The sequence below is a fragment of the Dermacentor variabilis genome, chromosome 2 (genome assembly GCF_050947875.1).
Source record: "Dermacentor variabilis isolate Ectoservices chromosome 2, ASM5094787v1, whole genome shotgun sequence".
In the NCBI taxonomy this organism is placed as follows: Eukaryota; Metazoa; Arthropoda; class Arachnida; order Ixodida; family Ixodidae; genus Dermacentor; species Dermacentor variabilis.
The window spans coordinates 134,204,736-134,228,838 of record NC_134569.1 but is presented as its reverse complement, the minus strand read 5'-3'; the positions used below and the strand labels follow the sequence as shown (position 1 = coordinate 134,228,838).

Genomic DNA, 24,103 nt, shown 5'->3' with positions numbered 1-24,103 from the left:
TTACAGTCTCATAATCTGTACATTCCTCGTCATTGAGGCCACGCAACAGATAACGAACCCGCTCGGCCAGCGCAGGCATGATCAAATGTACACGGCTATGTGCTGGTACTTGAAAAGATGCAAACAACTTTTCGACCTCATCAAACCATATCGGAATGTCAGCGTCACACGGCAACCGGTATGCCTTAAGCACTTTAGCACATTGTGCTATTCCATTCGTGATGGCACCGTGCCGATCGCTTCCTTCCGACACCGAAGGCGGCCTGCTCGACTGCTCGAGCTCCACTCTCCGTAGAGCAATGCGCTCGCACTCTAGCTGTAGGCGCACCTTTTCCAGCTCCAGCTCCAGGCGTCTCACCGCCATGGCTTCTGGATCCGTCGTGCTCGGAGCCTGCGCAGCGCCTTGCGCCTCACTATCCATTTCAGTATCCGACGTCTCAGACTCGGTCTCTCCGACGCGTTGCAGCTCCTGCCGTCTCTGACCCTCTATTTGTTCAGATGCAGTATCAATGTTTATGTTAGCCTCAATCGCATTTGCTGTTCTGCGCGTGAACACCATTAACCTCACTGAACAACAGCCATGCCAACCTCGACAAAACGCAAGGAATCCCGCTCACCCGTTGCTGCTGGGGGCGCCGCCTGACGTCCTCGTCCAGATGAAGTGCAACCCTTGCGGAATTGGCTGGTGGCCCTCTGATGCCTTGCGCCTGGCTCGCTGCTCGTTGTGGGGCTTGCCGATCCTGTCGTGCTGCGCCAGTAAAGTTTCGTTCGTTCTCCGTCCTCGCTTCACCGTTGGAACTTGAAGCTTCTCGGACGATGATCGGCAGTTGTTGATCAAACGCAGACAGGAAGCGATGCAGATCAGATGTACAAGAAATATTTATACGCAAACTTTTCTATATACATGGCAGGTAAAACAAATACATTACAAAGTTGAACAATTGAGAAACAAAGTCTCACTCTTCGACTGTCTCAATGACTGTTAGAGCCCAGACTCGTTTTAACGTACATAGTACGGAGGCTCACTGATCTATCAGCAATCCTGATTTCAGCCAAGTCTAACGTACATGGTACGGAGCCTCACTGATCTATCAGTAATCCTGATTTCAGCCAAGTCTGAGGGACAGCATGTCGTCCCGATTTTTATAGCCCAAATATACAAAGAAAAAAAAGGCGGTAGGGCCGTTGGCCCGTCCCACAGGTTCAGTTGCCAATCAGGGTCAACCGTTTGTTAAGCCACAACCCACAGGGATGGGCTTACTCTTAAAAATAAACATATTGGAAAACAAAGCTCTTTTCCTTCTTCGCCAAAACTCCGTTGCCCTCTCATTTCTCCGTAGTTAGTGACGGGCTCAGCAAAACACGCCAGGCCCGAACAAGTTATCCCTAGACCGTTTCAAATCCCAACGGCGTCTAGGCCGCAAATGTCTCGGAAGCAGGGGCATCGATACCACGTAGTGCGGCCGTACTCAAAGTTTGTCCGCGTGGGAGACTGATGGCCCTCCTTGTACTTCAGAGTTATTGTCTACAAGACAAAGTTCTTCGAGTGCGTGTTTCCAAGACGCCGTCGTCCGAACGCACTCTTTACGTGTGCCCCGCATTCCTGCAGCGTGCACTGTAAGCTGGCCTTCGACACCACACAGGCAGTCGCACCCAACAACAAGGCTGGCGATTGCGTTCCGGACGCGTAGAAGATTAGGTGCATGCTCACTGCTGCGGAACGGGGTCAGAGTTGCTAAGCCCTTCTTAACCTCGGCGGCGCCTCCAATTAGTCAGGCACTCGGGAGCCACACTCACAATACCTTGTACAGCGGTCCCTTTCAAGGCTGGTCTGTGTGGACTCGTGTGACCGTCGGCGGACTGCCAACACCGTGCGCACAATGCCGACTTCCCGGAATCGGCACTCGCCCACCTGGCACCTGCCGCGACGCGTCACCCAACCCCGCGCGGTGCCTGTGACCCCACATAACACAGCAACTGTCGCCCGGCTGACACGGGGGCAAGTGAACCCCCTCTCTATACACAAAGCACGTGGCCGATTCGTGACACTTAAGAACCCGAACAATTAGAGCGACCTTACAGGTGTAAATGTGTGTATAACTCACACCCTTTGGGTGTTATCTATGTAACGCACACCCTAGCTAGGGGTGTCAGCTATAGACACATTTACACCCTTTTTCACTTATTAGGGTGTAAATTATTTTACAGTGCAGTTACCTCTGTCTTGCGTCAGCTGACTCGAATTTCCTAATTTCGCTGCACCGCCTAATCCTCTGCCGTCACGTACCGCGCTGCCCTTCCCTTGGAACCCATTTTATAAGCTCTCACTGGTTACCTGCTCTACGCATTACATAAGGCGGCACCCCCAGCTCAGTTTCCGTTTCTCAGTCTCAACTACGGTATGTCGGCTACCTATACGTTTGCTGTATAATCTACAGAGCTGCCTTTCTGCTCTCAACGTTGGTGAGTACCGGAGGGTGAAGGAAAGGCAATTTAACTAGACTTGTGCCTGGCTTAAGGCCTTGTCTAAATGCGCGTAGTTGATGTGTTTCCGTTCACTTCCCCATTCTCCTCCCCACGTGTGTGACAACAAACTGTGACTACTATATATATATATATATATATATATATATATATATATATATATATATATATATATATATATATATATATGCAGAGGGATACGGCTTCTGAATATGCCAAGACATCGCGACGTTCTATTCTGTATTTCAGCAGGTACGGACGGCGCTTGTGTAACGTTTCCTTGCCGCCGGCGTCTGGGGCAAGATCGGTATCGACGGCAGCTCGCTCGTGTCCTGAAGGCAGTAGAGGTATTTTGTCGCCATTTAATCGCAACAGGTGATCACGGGAGTTCTTAATGATGTAAGCATAACGAACTGCGCATTGTATTCATCTGTATACACCGGTCTTTGTCAGTCAGATATGGCGACAGCCAGCCGCTCTTGTATTTCACGCCCATGACAGAAGCCGTTTCGTTTCCTGGTGCTCTTGTTTCAAGAGTCCAGTTTATGCTTGTTTTTTTTTAAATGCTTGTAAGCAGATGTAGGAGCTTCGTCGAGGCGTGGACTACTGTTCTCTTTTGACACGCGATAAAAGGAGAAATATTCTTGCAAGAACGAAGCCACGGAGAAACAAAAAGTCCTCAAGGAGGAACTCCCTCTCATAGGCTCACAAGCCGTGGCACTACAAGCCACAGCTTCATAACCCAGAACACAAGGCCAGTTTAGCCTGTGTGAAAAATGAAAACGTGGGAAAAAAAAGAAATAAGAAACCCGTATAGGGACCACCGCAATAATAGGTTGCACCACAATATAAGAAAGAACGTGCAGTGAACGATGAACGCACATGAACACATATGGAGAAGTTTGATTTGCGTTGGCAGTATGCATTTTCTACCAGGTGTAAAAGTAGTTTCTGACTTCCTTCGTATCGCAATTCATAACATGACTATGGCATGCAACTTACGTATGATGAGAAAAAGAAGTGGTGTAGTCTACACGGTGTTTTACAGCGATGTCTAACCTCATTCAACTTCAGTGTCATGTAAGAGGATGCCAAAATTATTAATAGGGTGCAGGGATGTTACCTTGACCAATCATGGTATTCATTTCAGTTACCTTCAATTCGTGAGGTGCAAGTTAGATTTTGTGAATGCTTTTCTTTTTTGTGACTATGGCTCCCCCTCGCGGCTGATCGACGAAACCAGAAACACCTGTTTACTTGGACTCTGTCAGATTGCTCCAATTGCTCATCTGTTTCGCTGAAAAGCAGTTATAATTAAAAGACGTTTCTGCGCGAATGTTAGAGTAGTCTCGATGACGTTGCATATTTCAGGGCGGCCCTCTGTTCCCTGTTCAAGGCGTACGCCCGTGCCGCGAGAATTAGTTGAATGCGGGACCCTTTGCTTTGGTGGCACCGTCATCTTGAAGAGCTTTGTAACTGTCGAAAGATAAGCTGAGTAGTTTCAACGTCGTCCGAATCATCGGCAAAATCAGCTGTAGTCACGGGTGGGTAACAAATGACAAAGTGTTAAGAGGCATGAAACTGCGTCTTAGAACACTTGAGCGTTGTCCATGGGGGCCGTTTGCCAGCTTTGCAAGCTTCCTTTATCTCTGGCCATCGAAGCCATCGCCAACCCATCGGTACACGCAAAACACAAATCGTGTGTTTTGCTGATTATAAGGAAAATTTTAAGCGAGCCGAAACAGAATGGCACTCCTTCGCGGTGACAACCGAGGAATACTTGCCCCTTTTGTTTGCTGACCGGAGGCGCGTCGTTAACATTCCCACGGCGTATGACAAAGGTATTCCGCCTTTCTCCGCGTCACGTTTTTGGCGCTCTTCCCGCACCCCGACGACGACTGACGGCATCTGCTTGGGCGCAAGCGAATACGCCAACTTTATCGCGTATGCAGAAGCGCACCGAAAAGTTTTGCGGGAAGGTCCTGTCAGCACTCCAACGGGACTATGGCACAGGCTTCTGTAGATGGTAAACAGTGAAGCGCCGCCTGCCTCGCCTCTCGGCCTGTTTCGCTATTTGCCTTCTGCTCCTCGGTCGCAACTCAACACGCCGCCAACGCCCCGTCAAACAAGCGCAAACGGTTCGTTCGTCTTGACAAAGGGTGTTGCGCGTGCGCGCTGATGCACCTGTCCACGTGCGCAGGGCGCGGCTGGCAGAGTTACGACACCGCGGCAAGATCCTTGCCATGCTGGCTAAAAAGGCATCCACATTTAACGCCACAGCGGATAGCTTTGAGGAAGACGCGGCGGCGATTCGGGTGTAGCCGTGTACGGAGTGCAACTCGTCTGGTGCAGGCAGCGTCTATTGTGTGCACTTGTCTGTACTGCTTTCGCGTTTTCTGTCCGTGCGCTTGCATGCGAGTGTGTGTCACAGAGAAAGGCAGGCATAGAAGGGGAAGGATAGCAGTGTATACAAAGCGGCGTGGAAGAGATGCTTATAGGCGTGTGCGCTTGAGGTGCGGATGGGTAGAAGTTCCGGCCATGTGGTTCCGGCACGCCTGCGCACATCTCGGCTCGCCCCGGAGTACTTTTGTGCGGGCCGCCTTTTGCGCCCGGAAACAAGGACATGCATGCGGTGTCGGCCTGCTGATAAGCTCCGCCCTGCCCACTAAAAGGGAACGCTACGTCTTCTGTAAAGAGGAATGGTTTGACAAACGAGACTCTACAGAATGAGCCTGCAGGGTCCTGCTGCCATTGAGTTGCTTGCTGTCGAGTCCACTGCTTCTACAGAAGTGTTCGCGAAAAAAACGAAGAAAGCAAACGTAACGTTATCATTTCTGCTGCTACATAAGCGACTCAAATGCACCGCCATGGCTAACCAAGATACGTTCGACAGAGAACGAAGAAAAGAAATTAATATTGCCTTTTTCAAGATTGTGCGGATCCCACACATTGTAGGAGTCGGAAGACGCGAATATATTTTGACGTAGGTGCTTGCTTTTATACAGAATGTGCTGATTTATTTATTTATTTATTTATTTGTTCATTTATTTACGCATACTGCAGTCTTGGTGAGGCTATTGCAGGAGTGGGCAGTGAGAGAGGGAAGAGAAAAAAAGAAAGCGTGAAAACAAAATGCAGGCACAAAAGAATATCAAGTAAATGCAGTGGTTTTCAAAAATTCTTGCCTAGGTAAAGAACGGATGCTTCCAGGTGGTGAATTCCAGAGTTCAATGGCCAGCGGAAAGAAGCTGTGCTTGAACATCTCCGTTCGGCAAAAGAAAGGGATGAGGTTAAGATTATGAGAACTCCTAGCGGTAGAAGGTGTACGAAAGTTCAAATAATTATTTTGTGTAACAAGGCGCTCAGAATGAATCAGCGGGTGTAAAAGTTTCATGCATTTTAAGCGGCGGCGAGATGAAAAAAACTGTAAGACCTGTAACTGTATAATGGGAAGAAGGGGAAAAATCTCGGCTATAGTTGCGAAAAATGAAGCGCACTGATCTCTTTTGGACTGATTCTAATATTTAACATCCTATTTCTTACGAGGATTCTATATGATGCAGCCATAATCAAGAATGGGGCGGATAAGTGTTTTATACGTCAGCAGTTTGGTATCCTTTGGAGCCTTACGCAATGAACGATGGAGGTAACCGAGACGTCTAAAAGCTTTGTTACTTATGATATCAATGTGTTTCGACCATGACGTGTCATGAGAGAAATGAAGACCAATGCATTTAAATTCGGTTAGTCTTTTTAAATCCTGACCATGGAAAGTGTACGTGAAAAGTGATGGAGATAGGCGTCTGGAAAAAGACATGGAAACAGTCTTAGAGAAATTAATGTTCATTTGCCATTCCTTGCACCACCTACAAAATTCTGCAAATGAGTCATTAAGTAAATCATGATCCATTGCTGCGTTAATATTATGATAGAGGACGCAATCATCAGCGTAAAGACGAATATTAACGGACGCACAATGCGGCAAGTCATTAATATATAACAAGAAAAGAAGCCGACCTAAAACGGAACCTTTGTGGGACGCCGGATGAAACACTGACAGGAGGGGAAATAGAGCCCTTAAAGTGCACAGACTGAGAACGCTGGGTTAGGAAGCTATGTATCCAACCAGTCAGAGAAGGGTTATTTAGGATGGAGTTAAGCTCGTAGAGGAGTTTTGGGTGTGGGACGGTGTCGAAAGCTTTGGATAGGTCAACAAATATGCCGTGAATCTGTCCGCCTAAATCCAATGACTGACAAATATCGTGCGTGAATTCGATTAGCTGGGTAGTATTGCTGTATCCGCGACGGAAACCGTGCTGGTAATTGGATAGGATATTGTGGCTTTCAAGAAATTCCGTGATGTGTTTGAATATTATATGTTCGAGTAACTTGCATGAACGGATGGAACTTGCAAATGGGTCTGTACGTAGTTCTGCAGAAGTTGAGCGTTACCGGATTTTTATATCGGAATTACCTTAGCAAGCTTCCAGGATTGCGGAGCAGCGGCGGTGGATAATGATTTACGGCAGATAACGCAGAGGTATCTGCTTGTCCAAATGGAGTAGCGAACGAGGAAGGAATTGGGTATGTCATCTGGGCCGCAGCTCTTTTTAGCATCTAAATGGAGGATCATGTTCTGAACACCTGAACTAGAGACGACGATGTCTTCAACAGGAGGGTATGAGTCACAGCTAAAAGTTGGAAGTGAAGAGTTATCCTGTGTGAACACGGAATAAAAATAGGTCTTAAAAGCGGAAGCAATCGTGAGTGAATCTGAAACTGCAACGTCATTAACAATTAAACTGTTAGAAGTACTGCTACTTGGCACCATCGATTTCCAGAACATACGAGGGTTTGTTTTCATTAATTTTGGCAAAGTAACAGCATGGTAGAAATCCTTGGCAAATGTCAGTTTCTGGCGAAGTTCCTCCTTGGCAGCATTGAGCTCTGCAATTTTGATTGGATTACCATTTATTTTACACTTGCGCAATCTCGAAACGCGACGCGATAAATGCAGTAGTTCTCTTGTCATCCACGCTGAATTTATATTTTTCTTTTTTGTTTTCAGGGGAACAAGCTGGTTAACACACGTTTCAACAATACGCTCAAAAAACCTTACGGCAACATCAACATCACTGGTCAAAGATAATTCATGAAACTTCTCAAACGCTTCGCTAAGTGTGTCGGTAATTGCAGCATCATTGGCGCGGCTAAAATCACGAAAAGTGCAGTACTCAATCCGCGGTTTGGGAACAATACAGCAAACTGAGAACAATTTGGCCTTGTGGTCAGAAATCCCGTCAGTAATACAGCACTGGAAGCCACTCTCGAAAAGACTTGAGCTAAGAAAAACTAAGTATAGGACAGCAGTCTCCCTGGTGTTCTCGTGGACAATCTGTTTAAGACCGAGTGATAGGGAAAGGCGCAATAATTTTCTTGAGAAAGACACGTCGTAGCTGGTAATGGTGAGAGAGGGCCAGTGAATGCCTGGTGCATTAAAATATCACATAAGTATTAGATTTGGTGATTTCAAATCATGCAAGATGTTGCTAAGAAAACCGAACTGATCATCACAAGAGCCGGGAGGCCGGTAAAGCGCTCCAATTAGTGCGGATGACCTTTCCAAATGAACGTTGCACGAAAGCAATTCAATTTCACATGGGGTTTCGAGAACTGAAAACTTAAGGTGGGATTGCATATAGAGGGCGACACCGCCGCCTCTACCATTTGGTCTGTCAATTCTTACCAACGTGTATCCATTTAACGCAACTTCGGAGTCTTATGCGCCGTCATGTAGCCATGTTTCCGTAATGCCCACAATATGGGGGGAATGAAGTTATTAGAGAGATGAAGTCGGAAAACTTATTGAGAAGGCTTCTTGCGTTAATATTTGATACACGGAGGTCATTGGTGTTGCGACGAAGTAGTCAAGGCGGAGAGGCAGGTGTGACACTATTTAGTGGTGTGTTACGCGAGGTGCTTTCTCTAATCTATTAGAAGCGCTATTCCAGTTGTATCGAACTTTATCGATAAATATATGGTCAAACCGTATGCGGACCGTGCACCTGCTGTGCCTGAAACTCTCAGACGCTTCCCAAAGTTTTTTGCGGATATTCAGGACACGTAGTGAAAAATCTTCTAATATGCGGTAATCGATTTCCTTAAGCTTGTGACCACTTTTTAACACCGAAACGTTCTCCCGGTAGTCCAGAAATTTCATAATCACGGGTCGCGGACGCTCACGTGAAGGCCATCCAAGACGATGGCATCTTTCTATTTGGGGACAGCTCATTTTAAGTTTATCTTCAAACCATTTTGCAATGTCTGAGGACGGGCGTTCAATATCTTCATCGGATGATTCTGGCAGACCGTGTAAGATTAAATTGTTCCTGCGAGCACGGTTTTCTTAATTCACAACTTTTAGTTGAAAGGCTGTGAATTTCGTTTGTTAGACATGCGAGTTGCCGCTTTCGACGGCAGGCTTTTGCTACGAGGACTCCAGAGCGGCCAGACGCGATTCGATAGTCTCAAAACGTGTATTAGCAGATTGTTGGAACTTTTTAATTTCGGCGATATCCTCAGCAATTTTTTTCTGTCCGTTCAAGAGCTCAGCGAGCATTTCAGACACCGACGGTTGATCGGCAGAACCTTGCGAAAGGCTCAGATTATTTTGGGAGCAAGTAGCCTTGGTTGGCTGTGCAGGACCAGGATTGCTTTCAACATCACCACTCTGTAACAGTCTACTAACACAAGCAGCGAGCTGCGAGTACAAAGAAATATAAGCAAAGCATCTGCGAGAATGGTGTGGGCAAGGGAGCAGCAGTGAGAATCAATCATCAGAGCGAATGCATGGGGCGTTCTGGAAGTAACATACCTGCGTAAGAAATAGGCAGTGGGTAAGCACGGTGCTCGTACTGCTGCCACCTCGCCCACTGAAGAAGGAAGGATCCGGCTGGGAATTTGCAGGCATGATCGTTGACATCATGGGACTGGGCTTGATTGTGAATGGACGGTTCAGTGTGCCAGCTATGCCCGGGTTGCGGGCACGTGTGGCGGCGGGCAGATCAGGACAGTCATCGGTAAGGGAGATAGGACAGTTCATACAGCGGCCAGCGGAATCACCCAGGAACGTTGACGATGGGGGCGGGTGCACGAGAGCTGTGACGTCACGAGAGATGACCGCAACACATTCGAAGTGGCAACAAGCGAGGAAGGTGATCTGCGTAAGAAATAGGCAGCTGGTAAGCATGATGCTCGTGCTGCTGCCACCTCGCCCACTGGCTATGTTATGTTATGTTATGTTATGTTATGCTATGCTATGCTATGTTATGGGCTGTCATGTATATATCATGTTATGCTGTGTATGTACCACATTTACGTTAAATAGGCGCTGTTTTAATGTCACGGATGTCATGACATTCATTGCTTTTGTTGAAGCGATACAGGAAAATGAATCAGTTATTTGTTCTTTGAACGAAATGGATGATCGACACCCCTTCGCATTTGGGCACATTCACACCCGCGACTGCTTCCATCGCAATTTTGTTTCGTGGAATTACGAGTAGCGGTTCATGCAACGAAAAAAAAAACATGAAACGTAACGCTCGAATTTTAGCGCGTCTAGCGTATAGATAATCTTGAAAATACACTGATCGGGACCACTTTCCGCCCGTTCGTATCCATGGAAACATTCGCTCCATCACTGCCTGAAACGGGCTCTTTGGCGATCGGTGGCCTTTGTTTATTCCCGACTGCTGTCAAGGATCATCGGGTCATGCGGCATGCCTCCCACCGCCGACGCTGCCGCTTTTACACACGGCAATAAGTCAGCGCGCGGCTCGGCTGCTCGCCGAGTCATAGGCGGCGCGGCGAATGGCTCGAGAGGAAAACCAACAGGTGTGGGTGTCGGCCCGCGTAAGAAAAAAACCGGATTGTCCGCGTGCTCTCGCTCTCGCGAAGGGTGTTTTCGGCGGCGGCGTGATGTACGCGCGTCGCGCCGAGGGCTGCTGCTGCTGCGGCGGCGGCGGCGGCGGCCACGAGGTGTGGGAGACGAACCGCCGCAGCTATTGTTTCTTCTGCCGGCGGCCCGAGAACGCATCTTGCAGCGCACGGAAGCGGCGTGTGTGATCGTGCCACCAGCGTCGCTTTCGCTCGGACTTTTCCAAGGCGAGGACAACGAACGCTCCCGCTTTCCAGCGTCAGTGAAAGTGCCGGGGAAGTGTTCGCGGGCGTCCCCGTCCGGCCTGCCCCTCACGGCTCATCGGAAGTGTCACGACGTAGCCGCGACCTCGCCCTGACACAGAGCGCGACGCGTCGTCGTCGACATGACCGCGGCTGCGTCCAAGGCGCGGCCTTGTCGCCCGCCTCGCGTGCGTTAGCTCCGCGAGCGTGTTGTTGTCGAGCGTGCGCGTGTGTTTGGGTGTCCGCTTCGTGGAGATGGATCTCGCGCGGACTGTTGCGAGTGGCGCGGCGGGCTACCTACCGGAAGGGAATTTGCATAACTGACACGCCTGACTGTTACCACATAAGGCGATCGCTGTCCCGACTGAAGACGACGACGAGGAGTTGCGACGACCGCGACCATGCGCCGCTGCGCTGGTTTCGCAGTGCTTGACAAGGACGTGGTCAGAGAGAGGCTGGCCGCCGTGCCGGGGTAAAGGACGCTGTCGATGAGTTTGCGCGCCCGCTCTTGAAAGCGGCGGCTGCGACGAGTGCGGTCGGCATGGCCGCGATGCTGGAGCACAAGGACGCCGCTGGCGCTGCTGCTCGGCCCGCTGAGTCGAAGCCCCAGCTGTCGTCGTCCTGGTCCAGACGGAATGGTGTCAGGAAGGCCGCGGCAGCGATCTTCAGGTCTCTCAGCTTCTCGATCCGGCAGCGCGATAACGACGGTAATGCGCCGGACCGCGGCGACACCACAAGGGTCCTTGCCTGTGATCGCGGCAAGTCAAGGTAAAATGTTCTTTTGTTCGTGTACTTGGATGGCCATCCGTTTTGATGAATGCTGGAAGGGGTCGGAAGGTGGGCGGTTTGACCGAAGGCGCGATATTGCCCGTGTAAGTGCGACGTTGCTTCCATCCGTTACTATACGCTCACCTTGAGCTGCCCTGTGTCTTCTTCCCTGTAGGCGTAGAGAACGTCCCATTCGGTCAGGAGACACGGTGGCGGAGTCCGAGCGGTGTTTTATGTGTGCACACTTTCAGTGCAAACTCTTCAGGTCCCTTATTCTGGTTCTTGGGTTTGGTTTTCAGCTAGCGTTAGTAATCGTAATTCTTACTACTGTCTGTTCTTACCTTTCTGATTGAAATCTTCATCAGCTAAGTAAGATCAGCAAATGAGCAGACGCGTCAGGAGGTACGGTACTGCAGGCTGAACATCATAAACATTCGTATACGCACTTTAATTTTTACAGTTTATACTCTACGCCACGTTATCATTGCTGTGGATGAGGAACTGGTTGTTACGTTAAGTCTTGCTGTAAGGCTTCGTCAATCGGGAACGAAAGTCTGTTTACCGCACTCATAGAGGAAACGCTGAATTCCGCCGTGGCCTGTGCACGCATCATTCAACTGAGACGGTGAACAAAATTTACTCGCTCGAGAGTCGTGGCGCATCACTCAGTTCCAGGTTGCGGGCTCTGAATTCGACGAAAGTCAGCGTTTCTTCTGTGTGCGCGGCCTACTAGTGAGAGAGATACAAGCTTTAATGATATGCTTGAGATGTAGGCGTGGCTGTTGTCCACGACTTGTACTCGATTGTATGTTTCTGAACCTCAAGGGTGATTGACCGTTTCGCTAAACGAAAATTGACGGAATATTCACAAATGTGCACACACAGGGTAGGTGTGTGTGCACATTTCTGAAAGGGTATCAACTTAAAAACGAAAACGTGTTGGAGTTGCATGCGACGGGAGGAAATTGAGTCTTTGGTAGTCCACGGCGCACGTTCGCTGTGTCCCACACGGATGCTTCGACAACGCGAATTCACACGAGGCCACGAAGAAACGAACAATCCGGAGCGCCCAAGCGATCGCTATACGCGTACTGCCACCCTCGAAGACGTGAAACAAAGAAATATGAAATGGGAGATAAATTGCCGCTTGAAGCGCTGACAAAGCAAAGCAGGCCGCGCGGGAGCGCGGACTCTCGCTTCCTGTAGACCCCCCCCCACACGGACGACCGGAATTCTCGAGCTCATCGCGTCGCGCGCGCTGTAGCGCCTGGGCGGTATACACTATGTGTACTCGTCGCATTCCTGTTCGTACGCGAGAGCCAGCAGGGGCGTCCGGAACGCCTGCGCGCATGAAGTCCCACACGCGGCGATGTTTCAGCTGCCAGCCTCGTGGGCGACGCATAACCGCGCGCAGTGGATCAAGTGCGCATTCTCAGTTTCACCCCCGTCGTTGTAGGCTCAGCGCCGCTCTTCACGTTCAGCGGCCGCAATAGCGTCGCGAGGACCAAGAGCTTTGCTGAACTGTGCGCTAAATGGTGCAGTGCATTCCTCTTGCAATATAGGTCATGTACTTGTGCAGCCCCGTACTTAGAATACTGTTCTTACACTGGAACAGTTTGTTTGTAAGAATGGATACCTGCCAACTGCGAAGACGGCTGACTAATGGCGAACAACAGTTACGAATTAGAAGGTTTCCGGGCTCGGCCGCAGAACCACTGGCTTACCGCACTTTTAATAAGCGGCATTGACTATAGCATATATAGTTCAGCGTCCTTCTAAAGACGCATCGTGCTCGGTCCATCAGCCAGTGCTAGCAAACAGCCTAACCGAAACCGCGACAATTGTTATAGGATCGATGACTAAAATAGGTATTTCAACAACTGTTGTTCCGGTTTATGAGGACCGCCGACAGCATAATGTCTCCGGCTAGATTCGCCAAATTGTTTGCGATTGTTAGAGCACCGACTGCTCGAAGCCAGAGACTCGGTTCCTCTTCCTCTTAAGATCCCCAAACTGCCTCCAGAGAGCATTACTATCTGAAGGCAGTTTGGGGATCTTAAGAGAAGCGGGAAATTTCATTGCTTTTGCGTACGTCCAGCGATAAGGGGCGTTATTTTGTTATGTAATCTCATATTTGACGCCCATTGAAAAGGAGTAGCCGAAGTGTGGCTGCTCTGCGCTTCATCTCACTCCAGCAAACCATTCTGTTCAGCACTATAGAACGTACATCCGGCTACCCGGCCGGTGGCGACCGCTGTTGTATCGCGGGGCAACAGTCCGATAGCTCTGGCTTATCTATTCTCTCGCAAGGAAGAGTTGGCCTTGCCTTTGGACGGTCTAACTGAATGTTTGTTGATGCTAGTAAATGCTGTAGACACTATGTGCTTCTGTACGCGTTCATTGGCACTGTACCTGTGCCAAGCGTCGTACCGAACCGGATTACCAGCTGCTGTGATGCTTTAATACCGTGCGTGTTGCACATGGCACCTGACACCCTGCGGTGCCGTCACAGCTGGCGGAAGTTTCTGGCTCCGGACATCGACGTTGCTTCGTACAACATAGCGCCCTCAAAATAAAAACGACGTTCACTTCCCCGAAACGCTTGATTTGGCGTTTTTCATTCGAAGACCAGCAGGAAATTCTGTAAGAGGAAGAATAAACGCCAGTGAAAGGTAGGATATCTAGAAAGAGCAGGCACAACTCGGTGGCGGATATGAAGAATGGGCAGGTCGGCTTTGTACATATGTGGGCAGTGCGAGAAAAAGAGTATACGCATTGCCGAGATTACTGCACTCCACATCATAGGGACAAAACAGAGTTTTTCCATGTTGCGATTCTATACGCGAACAGACCTATAGTGAAAAGAACTCAACGCTCGTAGGCTCCGAGGAACTCTGCTTTGAAAGTGCATGGTAAGAAAGTGCAGTGGGAGAAAGATACAAGGACGACTAAAGAGCGGGCACTAATAGAGGCGCTTCCATCGCTTGTCTCCTCTGTTGCCGTTCTCGTATTTTTCACGCTGCACACTCGTGCCAACTCGCCCAACTTGGCGTCTTAAGTCCTACTTTGCCTGCCACACTGGCATAATGTTGGGCTGCTGAGCACGAGGTCGCGGGATCGAATCCCGACCACTGCGGCCGCATTTCGAAGGGGGTCGAAATGCGCAAACACCCGTGTACTTAGATTTAGGTGCACGTTAAAGAACCCCAGGTGGTCCAAACTTCCGGAGTCCCCCACTATGCGGCGTGCCTAATAATCACATCTTGGTTTTCGCACGTAAAACCTCATAATATACGCGTAGATTTTATTTTTGCGCACTGGCAAAACATGTGAAACGAAAGCGTCAATAGGGGAATTTCGGCTTACCTTTGTGTGTTGTACGTCAGCGAACCACTGCTACGGACAGAAACATTTCGCGACTATTAGCAGGCGCTGTTGTACCGTCATAGTAAATTGCCGCGCTCATTACTGTGGCATCGAATTCTAAAGTAGACGTAAACTTGCCGAAAGAAACAAAGTAAACAATTCTGGCTTCCATTCGTTTTCTGAGCTCCCTCACACGCACACACGCACACACGCACACGCGCACACGCGCACACATGCACACACATGCACACACATGCACACGCGCACGCACGCACGCACACACGCACACGCACACAGACAGACAGACAGACAGACAGACAGACAGACAGACAGACAGACAGACAGACAGACAGACAGACAGACAGACAGACGCACACGCACGCACACGCGCACGCGCACGCACGCACACGCACACACACAGAGAGAGAGAGAGATAGACGTACAGAGACAGAATACGAATCGAATACGAATCGAATAGTGCCAGAAGCGAATGGGATCGAATCGAATATCGAATAATTTTCGAATAATGAACAAGCCGTTATGACAATGTGCACACCCTAGTATTCTTAAAGTTACCAAGTTTCTGTCATCACATAGTACGTTATGGAACGTTGCTTATTAAAAGAACAAATGAAGTAACAAAAAAGTACTTTCTTCGCACGCTCAGGACTCTTCGGAGAATGCGAATGCTTACCGTATAGCCTGCAAAGTATGGCTGCCTGTGCGATCCAGCCTGCTCCACTATACGCAAGTTCTCATGTTTTATTTCTATACCACGCCCGCGGAGGTGAAAATTTACCGTCATTTTCTCCAATTTTAGGCTTAATTGAGCGCAGTTGACGTTCTAAAATATTTGGAAAGTGTGCGCAAAATATTCGCATTTGCGAATAGTGACTTATATTCGAAGACCGAGTCGAATAGGCCACTCTTCGGTTCGTTATTCGAAAGTTCCGAGTAATTCGCACAACCCTACAAGTTTCCCACCCCGTGCACGGCCAATCGGCTCCTGACGCTCGCAAAAAATCTCTTGGAACACTTCTGCCTCGTCGAGAAGTGCGTCAACTGGGACATTGCCTCCCTATAAAAGGTTTATTTGAGCAGCTCGAGGATGGCGTACTACTGGGCTACTACTGGGCTACTACTGGACGCAGACGAAGGGGCACTTGTTCGCCCTGACCGAGCAGCTAGCCAAGCCCACGCTCTTTCGGACCCCCGTGTTTGAAGTCGGAGGCGATCCCACCGCTGCCACCAGATGTTTGGGATCGGACTGCTGGTACGATCTGTTGAGAACTCGGCGCTGACGCCCGTGGTTGTACCTGGGTCGCAAGCCCCAAGGGTAGCGTTGGCCTGGCGGCCTGGGGTACAACTGGAAGCATCCGAAGGTCCCGGCAAAGCATGAGTCGACTGGTAACAACGAAACAACTTGTTTATTTTAACATCGCAAAGAGTTGGCGGTCAGGTTTGACCGTAGTAGAGAGACGGGAGAGCACTTCACTCAACAGAAGAAATCGGAGCCCTCCTTTTGGCGTCCGGGGGCAGCTGTTTTTATACTCTCGCAGTTGAGGGCAAGAAGGAACCCCTCAAAAGACGAGCACGTGAATGTACAATGGGCTAATGGTGACGCACACTGTCGTAGCGATGCCGTAGCACCATGTCGAGCACGATCTCGTAGCACCCTGTCGTGGCGCTGCCGGTCGGACACAATGACTGTAATGAGAGGATGGTCCCTGCTTTGGCATCGCCTGTTTCGGGCACAATGACTGGAACGAGATCCCTGCTTTGGCATCGCCTGTTTCGGGCACAATGACTGGAACGAGATCCCTGCTTTGGCATCGCCTGTTTCGGGCACAATGACTGGAATGCGAGGATGATCCCTAGGCGGTCGCATCGCCGCAGTCGCGCCTGGAAACACCTGGCGATGAGTGTTGCGGCGACGACGATCGGGCCAAAATGTCTGCCGCCCCGCCGCAGTCGCGCCGGCAAAACCACGTGTCGCAGGCGAAACGCAACACCCGGCATGTCCGAGCTACACAATGAGCGCCTGCTCGAAGTCATCGAAAGAGCCAAAGAGCTGGTGGAGGCGCACCGCCGCAGGGTCGATGCCATAGCCAGCTACCTGCAAGACGCTTCGCATAACTTCTATTCCCACAGTACACGTGGGATCTGCATACTTTTGTATGGGCTATTTCGGGCGTGTTATCGCCGCCTCTATTTCTTGTGGTGCTGTATGAGCGTGACCAAAATGCATTCCGCATGGACGGCGCTGCATGTAGGAAACACACCACGAGCCCAGGTATTTCGTCCGTTTGCAGTGTTCATCGCGCTGCGTGAAGCAGACACGACGAAGCCAAGCTGAAAGTGCGCTATAGCACTCTGCTGTTCGTGGTATCTTCACGCATGTTGTAGGCCAGGTAATGCGTCTGACCTCACGAGGCAAATATATAGAATGTCGTCTAGCGCTCTGTGCTAAATAGCGTTTTCTCGGAGCATTGAGCGCTACGTGTTCTCTCGGAGACTGGAAGGACTTCGTCGGAAGCTCTCTCTCTGTTTGCGCGACCTCTTACTTAGAGGAAGCGAGCGTTTGGCGCTGGTGCTGTGAACTGCAAGCAAATCACCGGAAACCCAACCGCTAATAGTTAAGGTCAGCGACATCCACAAAAGAGACATCTCTATAACCTGCCTCACGGGCTGCGGCGTGAGACTCTATTTGCATGCCGTCCCGACAGAACGGCGTGCGTAGAAATTACACGCTTCGTCTCGAAACATAGCCTTACCACGGCGCAAGCGGCCTCTGAATTGGTGCTCGGGGCACATTTTTGGCGCGTTGTTACTTGCGTCTCCTTTTATGCGATGCCCGTTTATTTCGCTCGTTGAATCGGCATGACACCTGCACAAAGTCGACGGAGCGCCGAGAAGCCGTAGCCGAAGATCCGCCTGCAGCTACGCGCAGACGCTCATAGGGCGTAAAGACAAAAGGCAAACCGCAATGATCGATCCGTTGAGGAAAGGCGACGCGTCTATTACGCATCATGCCGGCTTGCATGTGCTGCCGCAAACTGCGATCGGCTGTTGTCCGAACGTGTTATTTTCGATAATCGTACGGCAAAGGGACAGACAGCGATGACGATGATGATGATGGCGGAGTCGTGAGGTTTCCGTATCGGCGCGTCACGACGAAATGGATGGAGAAGACGCGTTATCTAAGCGTATTTACGTACATGTGTGTGCGTACTATGATTTCTGGGAGCGCAGCGGTGAAAGTGGTAGAGGTGAACGTTGCCGAGGCTGCCAATTACGAGCTTGCGCAAGGAAACGAGATGAAAAAAGAAAAGAAGAAAGGAGCGCGAGGCGTGCACTTGAGCATGTCCGGGTGCGACTCGTGGTTGGCGGTGCCAACTTCGTGGAAGGCGTGCCGTGCGGCTTCGTGCTACCCCGTGGCACTTTTGTTTGGCAACGGCGCCAAGACGCTTTTCGCTTCCGTGGTTACGGTAGTTGTGACGGCTCGTTTCATCGTTTTGTACGGGTAAGAGTTCTTTCGTAGATAACGTAGCTAAAACGATCTTACGCCAGAATTCTTCGTAAGATAAAATTTTAGCCGATTCTCACGCTGGACATATGATCAGTCAAGGTGGACGGCCAATGGCAAAGTGCACTTACGAAAGGAAAGCTTTATGAATTCGGCCCGTATTTCCAGGTGCAATTGTTGAAACATTGAAAGTAATGATTGATACATTTACATATTGCTAAACGTATGCGCTGGGTACCGAGATAATATTTCTTTTCCCGTTCAGTCCGGCTGCTCGTAAATATATTTTGCCGCTCTTCTTGGCGATCAAGCGGTGCATCCGACAAAAATGCTTGAATATGCGGTATTAACGAGAGGCAACGTTTATGTATAGGAAGAGCCGGTTGGGTCTCTCTGAGTATGATTAACCTAGCCACTTACTCTGTGCTAGGAAAGGAAAAGAGGGAGGAAGAGGCAGCGACATGTCGCGAATCGATATCGTTCTTGATTTTTCATTCTAGCCCAGTGCGTGCGTATATAGCAGTCCATAGAATATCCTCAGGCTGATCCTTCTGATTCTCTAAATGCTGTCCGCAGAATACATCGGGGATACGTCTGACGCCCTGATGTTAGCGAAAGCAGTATCGGGAAAGTGAAGATAGGCGTCGCCGCCCTTTCACTTTTATTTGGCTTCCCAACGCGCGAGCAATCCGGTCGCGCTAAACGTGATCTGTCACTACAGAAGCATATACCACATCAATCTAACATGCCTCAATATATGGCGTTAGGAAGTACTCTTTCTGTTGAAAATACTGCTGGTAAACATAATACATTTACACAATGCTATTAAAAGTACTTAAAAAAACATAAAGAGCGAACCACTTTCTATATCGTTTAACTCATTTCACCTGCTTGCTGGTTCTTCCTTGCTAGATTGGTTCGTTGCTGGTCCTCTTTATTACTGGTCATTCTCCTTCCTGGTTCGCATTTTGCTCCTTTCACGTCCTTGTTGGGCCATGGCGCGTCGTGGTGATGGCCGAAGTCTGTACGAGACTTCCCTACCTTCCGTAAAGGAGGCGAGATGAAGCTCTCGTCATGCAAGGGCTTGAGAGAGAGAGAGAGAGAGAGAGAGAGGGAGAGAGAGAGAGGGAGAGAGAGAGATTACTCATGCCGAAAAATGTCAGCCGTGCTACATGCAGGGCTTGCAACTTCAGATGGAGGTTACTGAAATGACAGCAAGCACACGAAAGAAATGTATACAAGAAATGGTAGTATCAATAACAAAAAAAAAAAAAGAAAACAACTGAAGCCCTAATACTCCAAACGTCAAGGAGTGTCTATTTGGGTTCCGAGGCACGTACAGAAAGCGCGCAGGATGGGTGCCGAATGGGACATCAAGAGCAGTCCGAAAAAAAATAGAAGATAATAAAACGGGCTGAGACTGTCTTCCTTTGTGACAGAGGTCGCCGAAATTGAAGGCGATATAACAATTTATTAAATTCTGGGGTTTTACGTGCCAAAACTACGATTTGATTATGAGGCACGCCGCACTTGTGGACTCTGGATTAACTTTGACTACTTGGGTTTCTTTAACGTGCACCCAGTGCTCTGTACACGGGTGTTTTTGAATTTCGTCCCCACCAAAATGTCGCCGGCGTGTCCTCGCGCTTAGCAGCGATCGCCTTAGCCACGAGGTCACCCCGGCACGTAGGCCCTACAGAGCACTGCACGGGCCGGCTTTATGACGCCTGAGCCCGGGCACGCCCCGGGCCCGTGTTACTAAGCCCGGGCCTAGCGCGGGCCCGGGCCTAGCGCGGGCCCGGATGTTCATTACTAAGCTTAGAGCTTAGCCAGGGTCCACGTGTGCATGACCAGGCCTGGCTTGCAAGTAAAAAAAAAGACTTTTTTTTTTTAGTTACAGATTGTACCGGTATGTGTCAGCTTCACCTTCTGTGGGTCTAATCAGCTGCAGTGTATAAGCAATAATCGACTGAAACCTTTGTTTCTCCAATGGGAACATCATTGATCTGGCCCGTTGCCTGTGCTGTTATTTTTTCCGCTGGTACGCATGCGTTTACCTTGATCGTACGGTTTCGCCCTAGGAGGCCACTTAGCATGCGAATATATATATATATATATATATATATATATATATATATATATATATATATATATATATATATATATATATATATATATATATATATATATATATATATATATGTATATATATATATATATATATATATATATATATATATATATATATATATATATATATATATATATATATATATATATATATATATATATAGCTCGGGCCCGTGGCTTCATGCCCGGGCCCATGCAGTGCCCTAAGCACTAATACGAGCACAAAAGTGCAACCGCCGATAAATACTGGAACTTACAGTGTTCAGTGAGGGAGATGAATCTGAACCCTCAGGTTACGGGATGCCTGGCTATATATATTCGTCAAGCAAGTAACGCCTCTCGCTAGACAAGTCTACAATATCTAGTCGAGGACAGATCAGGGCTCCTCTACTGCGGATATATTTTTACTCCCTCTATATGGTACCTGCGACTCGCCTCCGACGTTCTTCGTGTATGTGCATTTTCTCCAGCGGCGCGCATTCGTCAAAGGCGGCTTCTCCACCGTAAGCTTCCATGTGGGGAGAAGCCAACTTCGAGAAGTATATTCGTTTTGCACGGCACATTATTTACAGTCATACGATTCGAAATATTTGTCTGCGAGCAAAACAACTTTACTGTGGCCACTGTACGCGTCGTAAAAGAAGAAAAGCAACTTGAAAAAAAAAAGAAAGGATTGTGTGGCGCTGATAAGAACAATATTTAGTTGTTTAGGTTTAACATTTCTAAGCAACGCAGAGGCTTTGTGAAAAGCCTTAATGACAGACTGTGGATAAACGTAGACTATATATGTGGGGTTTCTTAACGTGTACCCAAAACTCTCTACACGAGAATTTTCGCTCAGCGCCCCCGCAATATTGCTGCCTCGGCGGCAAGTACTTGAACCCAAGACCTTGTACTCATGCACAGCAGAACATCATAACAATTGAGCTTCCGCAGCGGTACGTTCATCAATAGCTACACATTATCCACCCACTGCCCTCAATAAAGTATTTGCGTGTAGGTACATAATACTTTCAGTGCGTCGCGCTGTATCACGGTCGCTTCGGTACTGTAATTGACTTGAAATGTTTCGAGAAAAGGTTGCGAGAGCTTGAAAAGCATAGGAACTGACGAACAAAATTGGCGCTGGGTGCGAAAGGATAAACGTTCTCGCTTTGCTGAATATCGGTCTATTTTATATTCGTAATTGAAACTTTGTGCAAGAATGTGCTATCGCAACACTGAAAGCCATACAGAGCAGCGCCGTGAATACGAATGGATGCTGTTAGCGGGCATGTGCTGCGCGCTTGAACACTTATTGATCTTACGCGAAGTATTGCAAACGTAAAATAAGAAATTAGGTTACAGTTCACAGCTTTATGTCAGTGACGTGAAATGTTCACAGCATCCTGAACTAAATTCGAGATTTGGAGCAGTAGTGCTTAATTTGTGCTACGTTCACACTTTTCACTAGTTTCCATTGCTGCCTTTGTGTTTAGTAAAAATTAAGAGGAAGAGAATAAAAGGAACAGCAAATAAGCGAAACCTACTCGCATTGCGCAGGAAAGACTCTCTATTTTTAGGTTTCGTGCAACATATTATCATTACGTAATATCTAAAACGTGTCGAATGAGCTGATTGATAACGCCGTGTTCACAAGTTCTTCTTCCCCGTCTTTTATCGCAGGATTCCGCAACCGAAGCTGGTTCACTTCCCCAGCAAGATGGAGGTGAGAACGGCTCCCGCGACTCCCACCTGCAGCCCCGCAATGCCTCCCGTTTCCGACTACCGGAGTCACTTCAACAGTCCCTCAACGTCGGGTGGCGGACCTGCCAGTTCCGCTTCTCCCTCATTGCCGCCGGCCGCAAGCAGTTATCAAGGCTCTCATCACTCCTCGTCGAACGGGACTTCCTCGTCGGCTTCCACCGAATCCATACCTACAAACTCCCACGCCGCAGCGGCGCCAGCGAGCGTGCTTTCACACTCGCCGCAGAACGGCTTTCATTCTTCGACTGCGACGCTAAACGGTAGCGTCAACGGGCACAGCGTCGGCAGTTACTCCCCGGCCGACGCGTCGAACGGATCTTCCGCGCACGTCAACGGGAATAGCGGCGGCGGAGGTGACGCGGCGCAGCGACAGGCTTCCATCACCATCTTGAGTTCGAAGGGCACCGAGAGCCTCAAGGAGATGGTGCAGTGTCCCATCTGCCTGGACCGCCTGCACCGACCCAAGATGCTCCCGTGCCAGCACACCTTCTGCTTCCTGTGCCTGCAGAACAGCGTGATGTCGGCCGACGCGAGTCGGCTGCGCTGCGCCAAGTGCCGCTCCGAGGTTCCCCTCCCCAAGGAAGGGATCTCGGGCTTCCCGTCCAGCATTCACCTGCAGAACATCCTGGACCTGCTGGAGTCGGACTACGCCTCGATGGACGAGCTGCTGCAGTGCTGCGGCTGCCAGACGGTCAGCGGCAGCAGCGTGTTCTGCGAGCACTGCAAGCTCTCCTACTGCTCGCTCTGCATGGCCAGGCACGTGGAGGAGTTGGCCAAGCAGCTCGGACACATTGCCGACCAGCTCGACGCTACAGTCGACAAGATTGCGCTGCGATACAAGAAGTTCGAGGTTTGGATTCTTTTTCTGCAGGCTCGCCGAGGTCGTGCGTGTGCTGGGCGCGTGCCGCTGGAGAAGGCCGCCTTTTGCGGGGGCGAAACCGTGCCAAAGAATAATAACGGCTCGTTTTGCCGGGTGGTGCGCCAAATGCGAGTGTGATCCAAGCGATGCACCGCGAATAAACTTGTAGACAGAATAATGTTAGCCGTATTGCTGCGAGGCTCATTAGCTTTATAAATTTGCGGTTGCAAGGCCATGTTATGCCAAGCGTAAAGCCAAACTCGGGAATAGACACTGCGATTTGGCTCTCTTGTCTTCGCTGCGTTCTTCTTCTTTTTAGTTGTCTACAGTGTTTTCATCGGAAGATAGCAGTGCCTTTTATGGTGATTGCGTAGGATCCTTATATAATCGTGCAGAATACCTTCCAATTAAGGAGCGTGTTCCCTCTGCGCCGGTGCGATCTTATGCCAACCATTTACTTTGTCTATAATCTGCTAGGTTCTGTACATAGCAGAATGCAACCTCGAGGAGTGATTAATAGAATCTTATTCAGAAGCTGTTACTCTCCGTCGACGTGCGAAAAGTAAAATATGCTTTCTGTAACTTAACCACCTTGTTTAGTCTCATGCACGACGTTGCGGCCGTAATGGAATATCTAATGAGTATCTATTCATAGAGGAACAAATAAATAATGTGTGACTTGTCATACAAAGGTAAAGACTCAACTATTTCTAGATGAAGAAGGAAATAAAAATTCAATTTGTGCACCAAGTTACCAATTCGCCGAGAAAGACGGGGTTGCGTTGTGTCAGAAGCAGGTGAAAATAATTCAAACAGTGCTTCACGCAATGAGCCGACATTTACGAGGGCTCATGAAAAGAGATGTGTAAGAATGAGCGCTTCAATAGCCCAAACCAACGGTAGCGAAGGGTACCATGCTTGAGCGGCATTAATTCCAGTAGGGACTCGAGAAAGTGGTTTCAAAGGATCCAGAGAGACACCAGAACTTGTTGTGGGCTTTATGGCGATTCGTGACCATTGACGTTTGTGAAACTCGGAGCAGA

At 49.2% G+C, this 24,103-nt stretch overlaps 1 protein-coding gene across 2 annotated transcripts in view; it reads left to right on the top strand.

Moving 5' to 3' along the window:
- Window positions 1–24,103, top strand: part of LOC142572721 (uncharacterized) — a 55,947-nt gene that overhangs the window by 21,234 nt on the left and 10,610 nt on the right. The window contains exons 1-2 of one of the 2 annotated variants that reach the window (XM_075682023.1): window positions 10,438–11,433; window positions 22,121–23,051. In XM_075682023.1, coding sequence (XP_075538138.1) covers window positions 11,207–11,433; window positions 22,121–23,051 — 1,158 coding nt within the window. In that variant the 5' untranslated portion in view covers window positions 10,438–11,206. Of the gene's footprint in view, window positions 1–10,437; window positions 11,434–22,120; window positions 23,052–24,103 lie in introns of those variants that run through there. The other variant, XM_075682024.1, reaches the window with a different exon arrangement.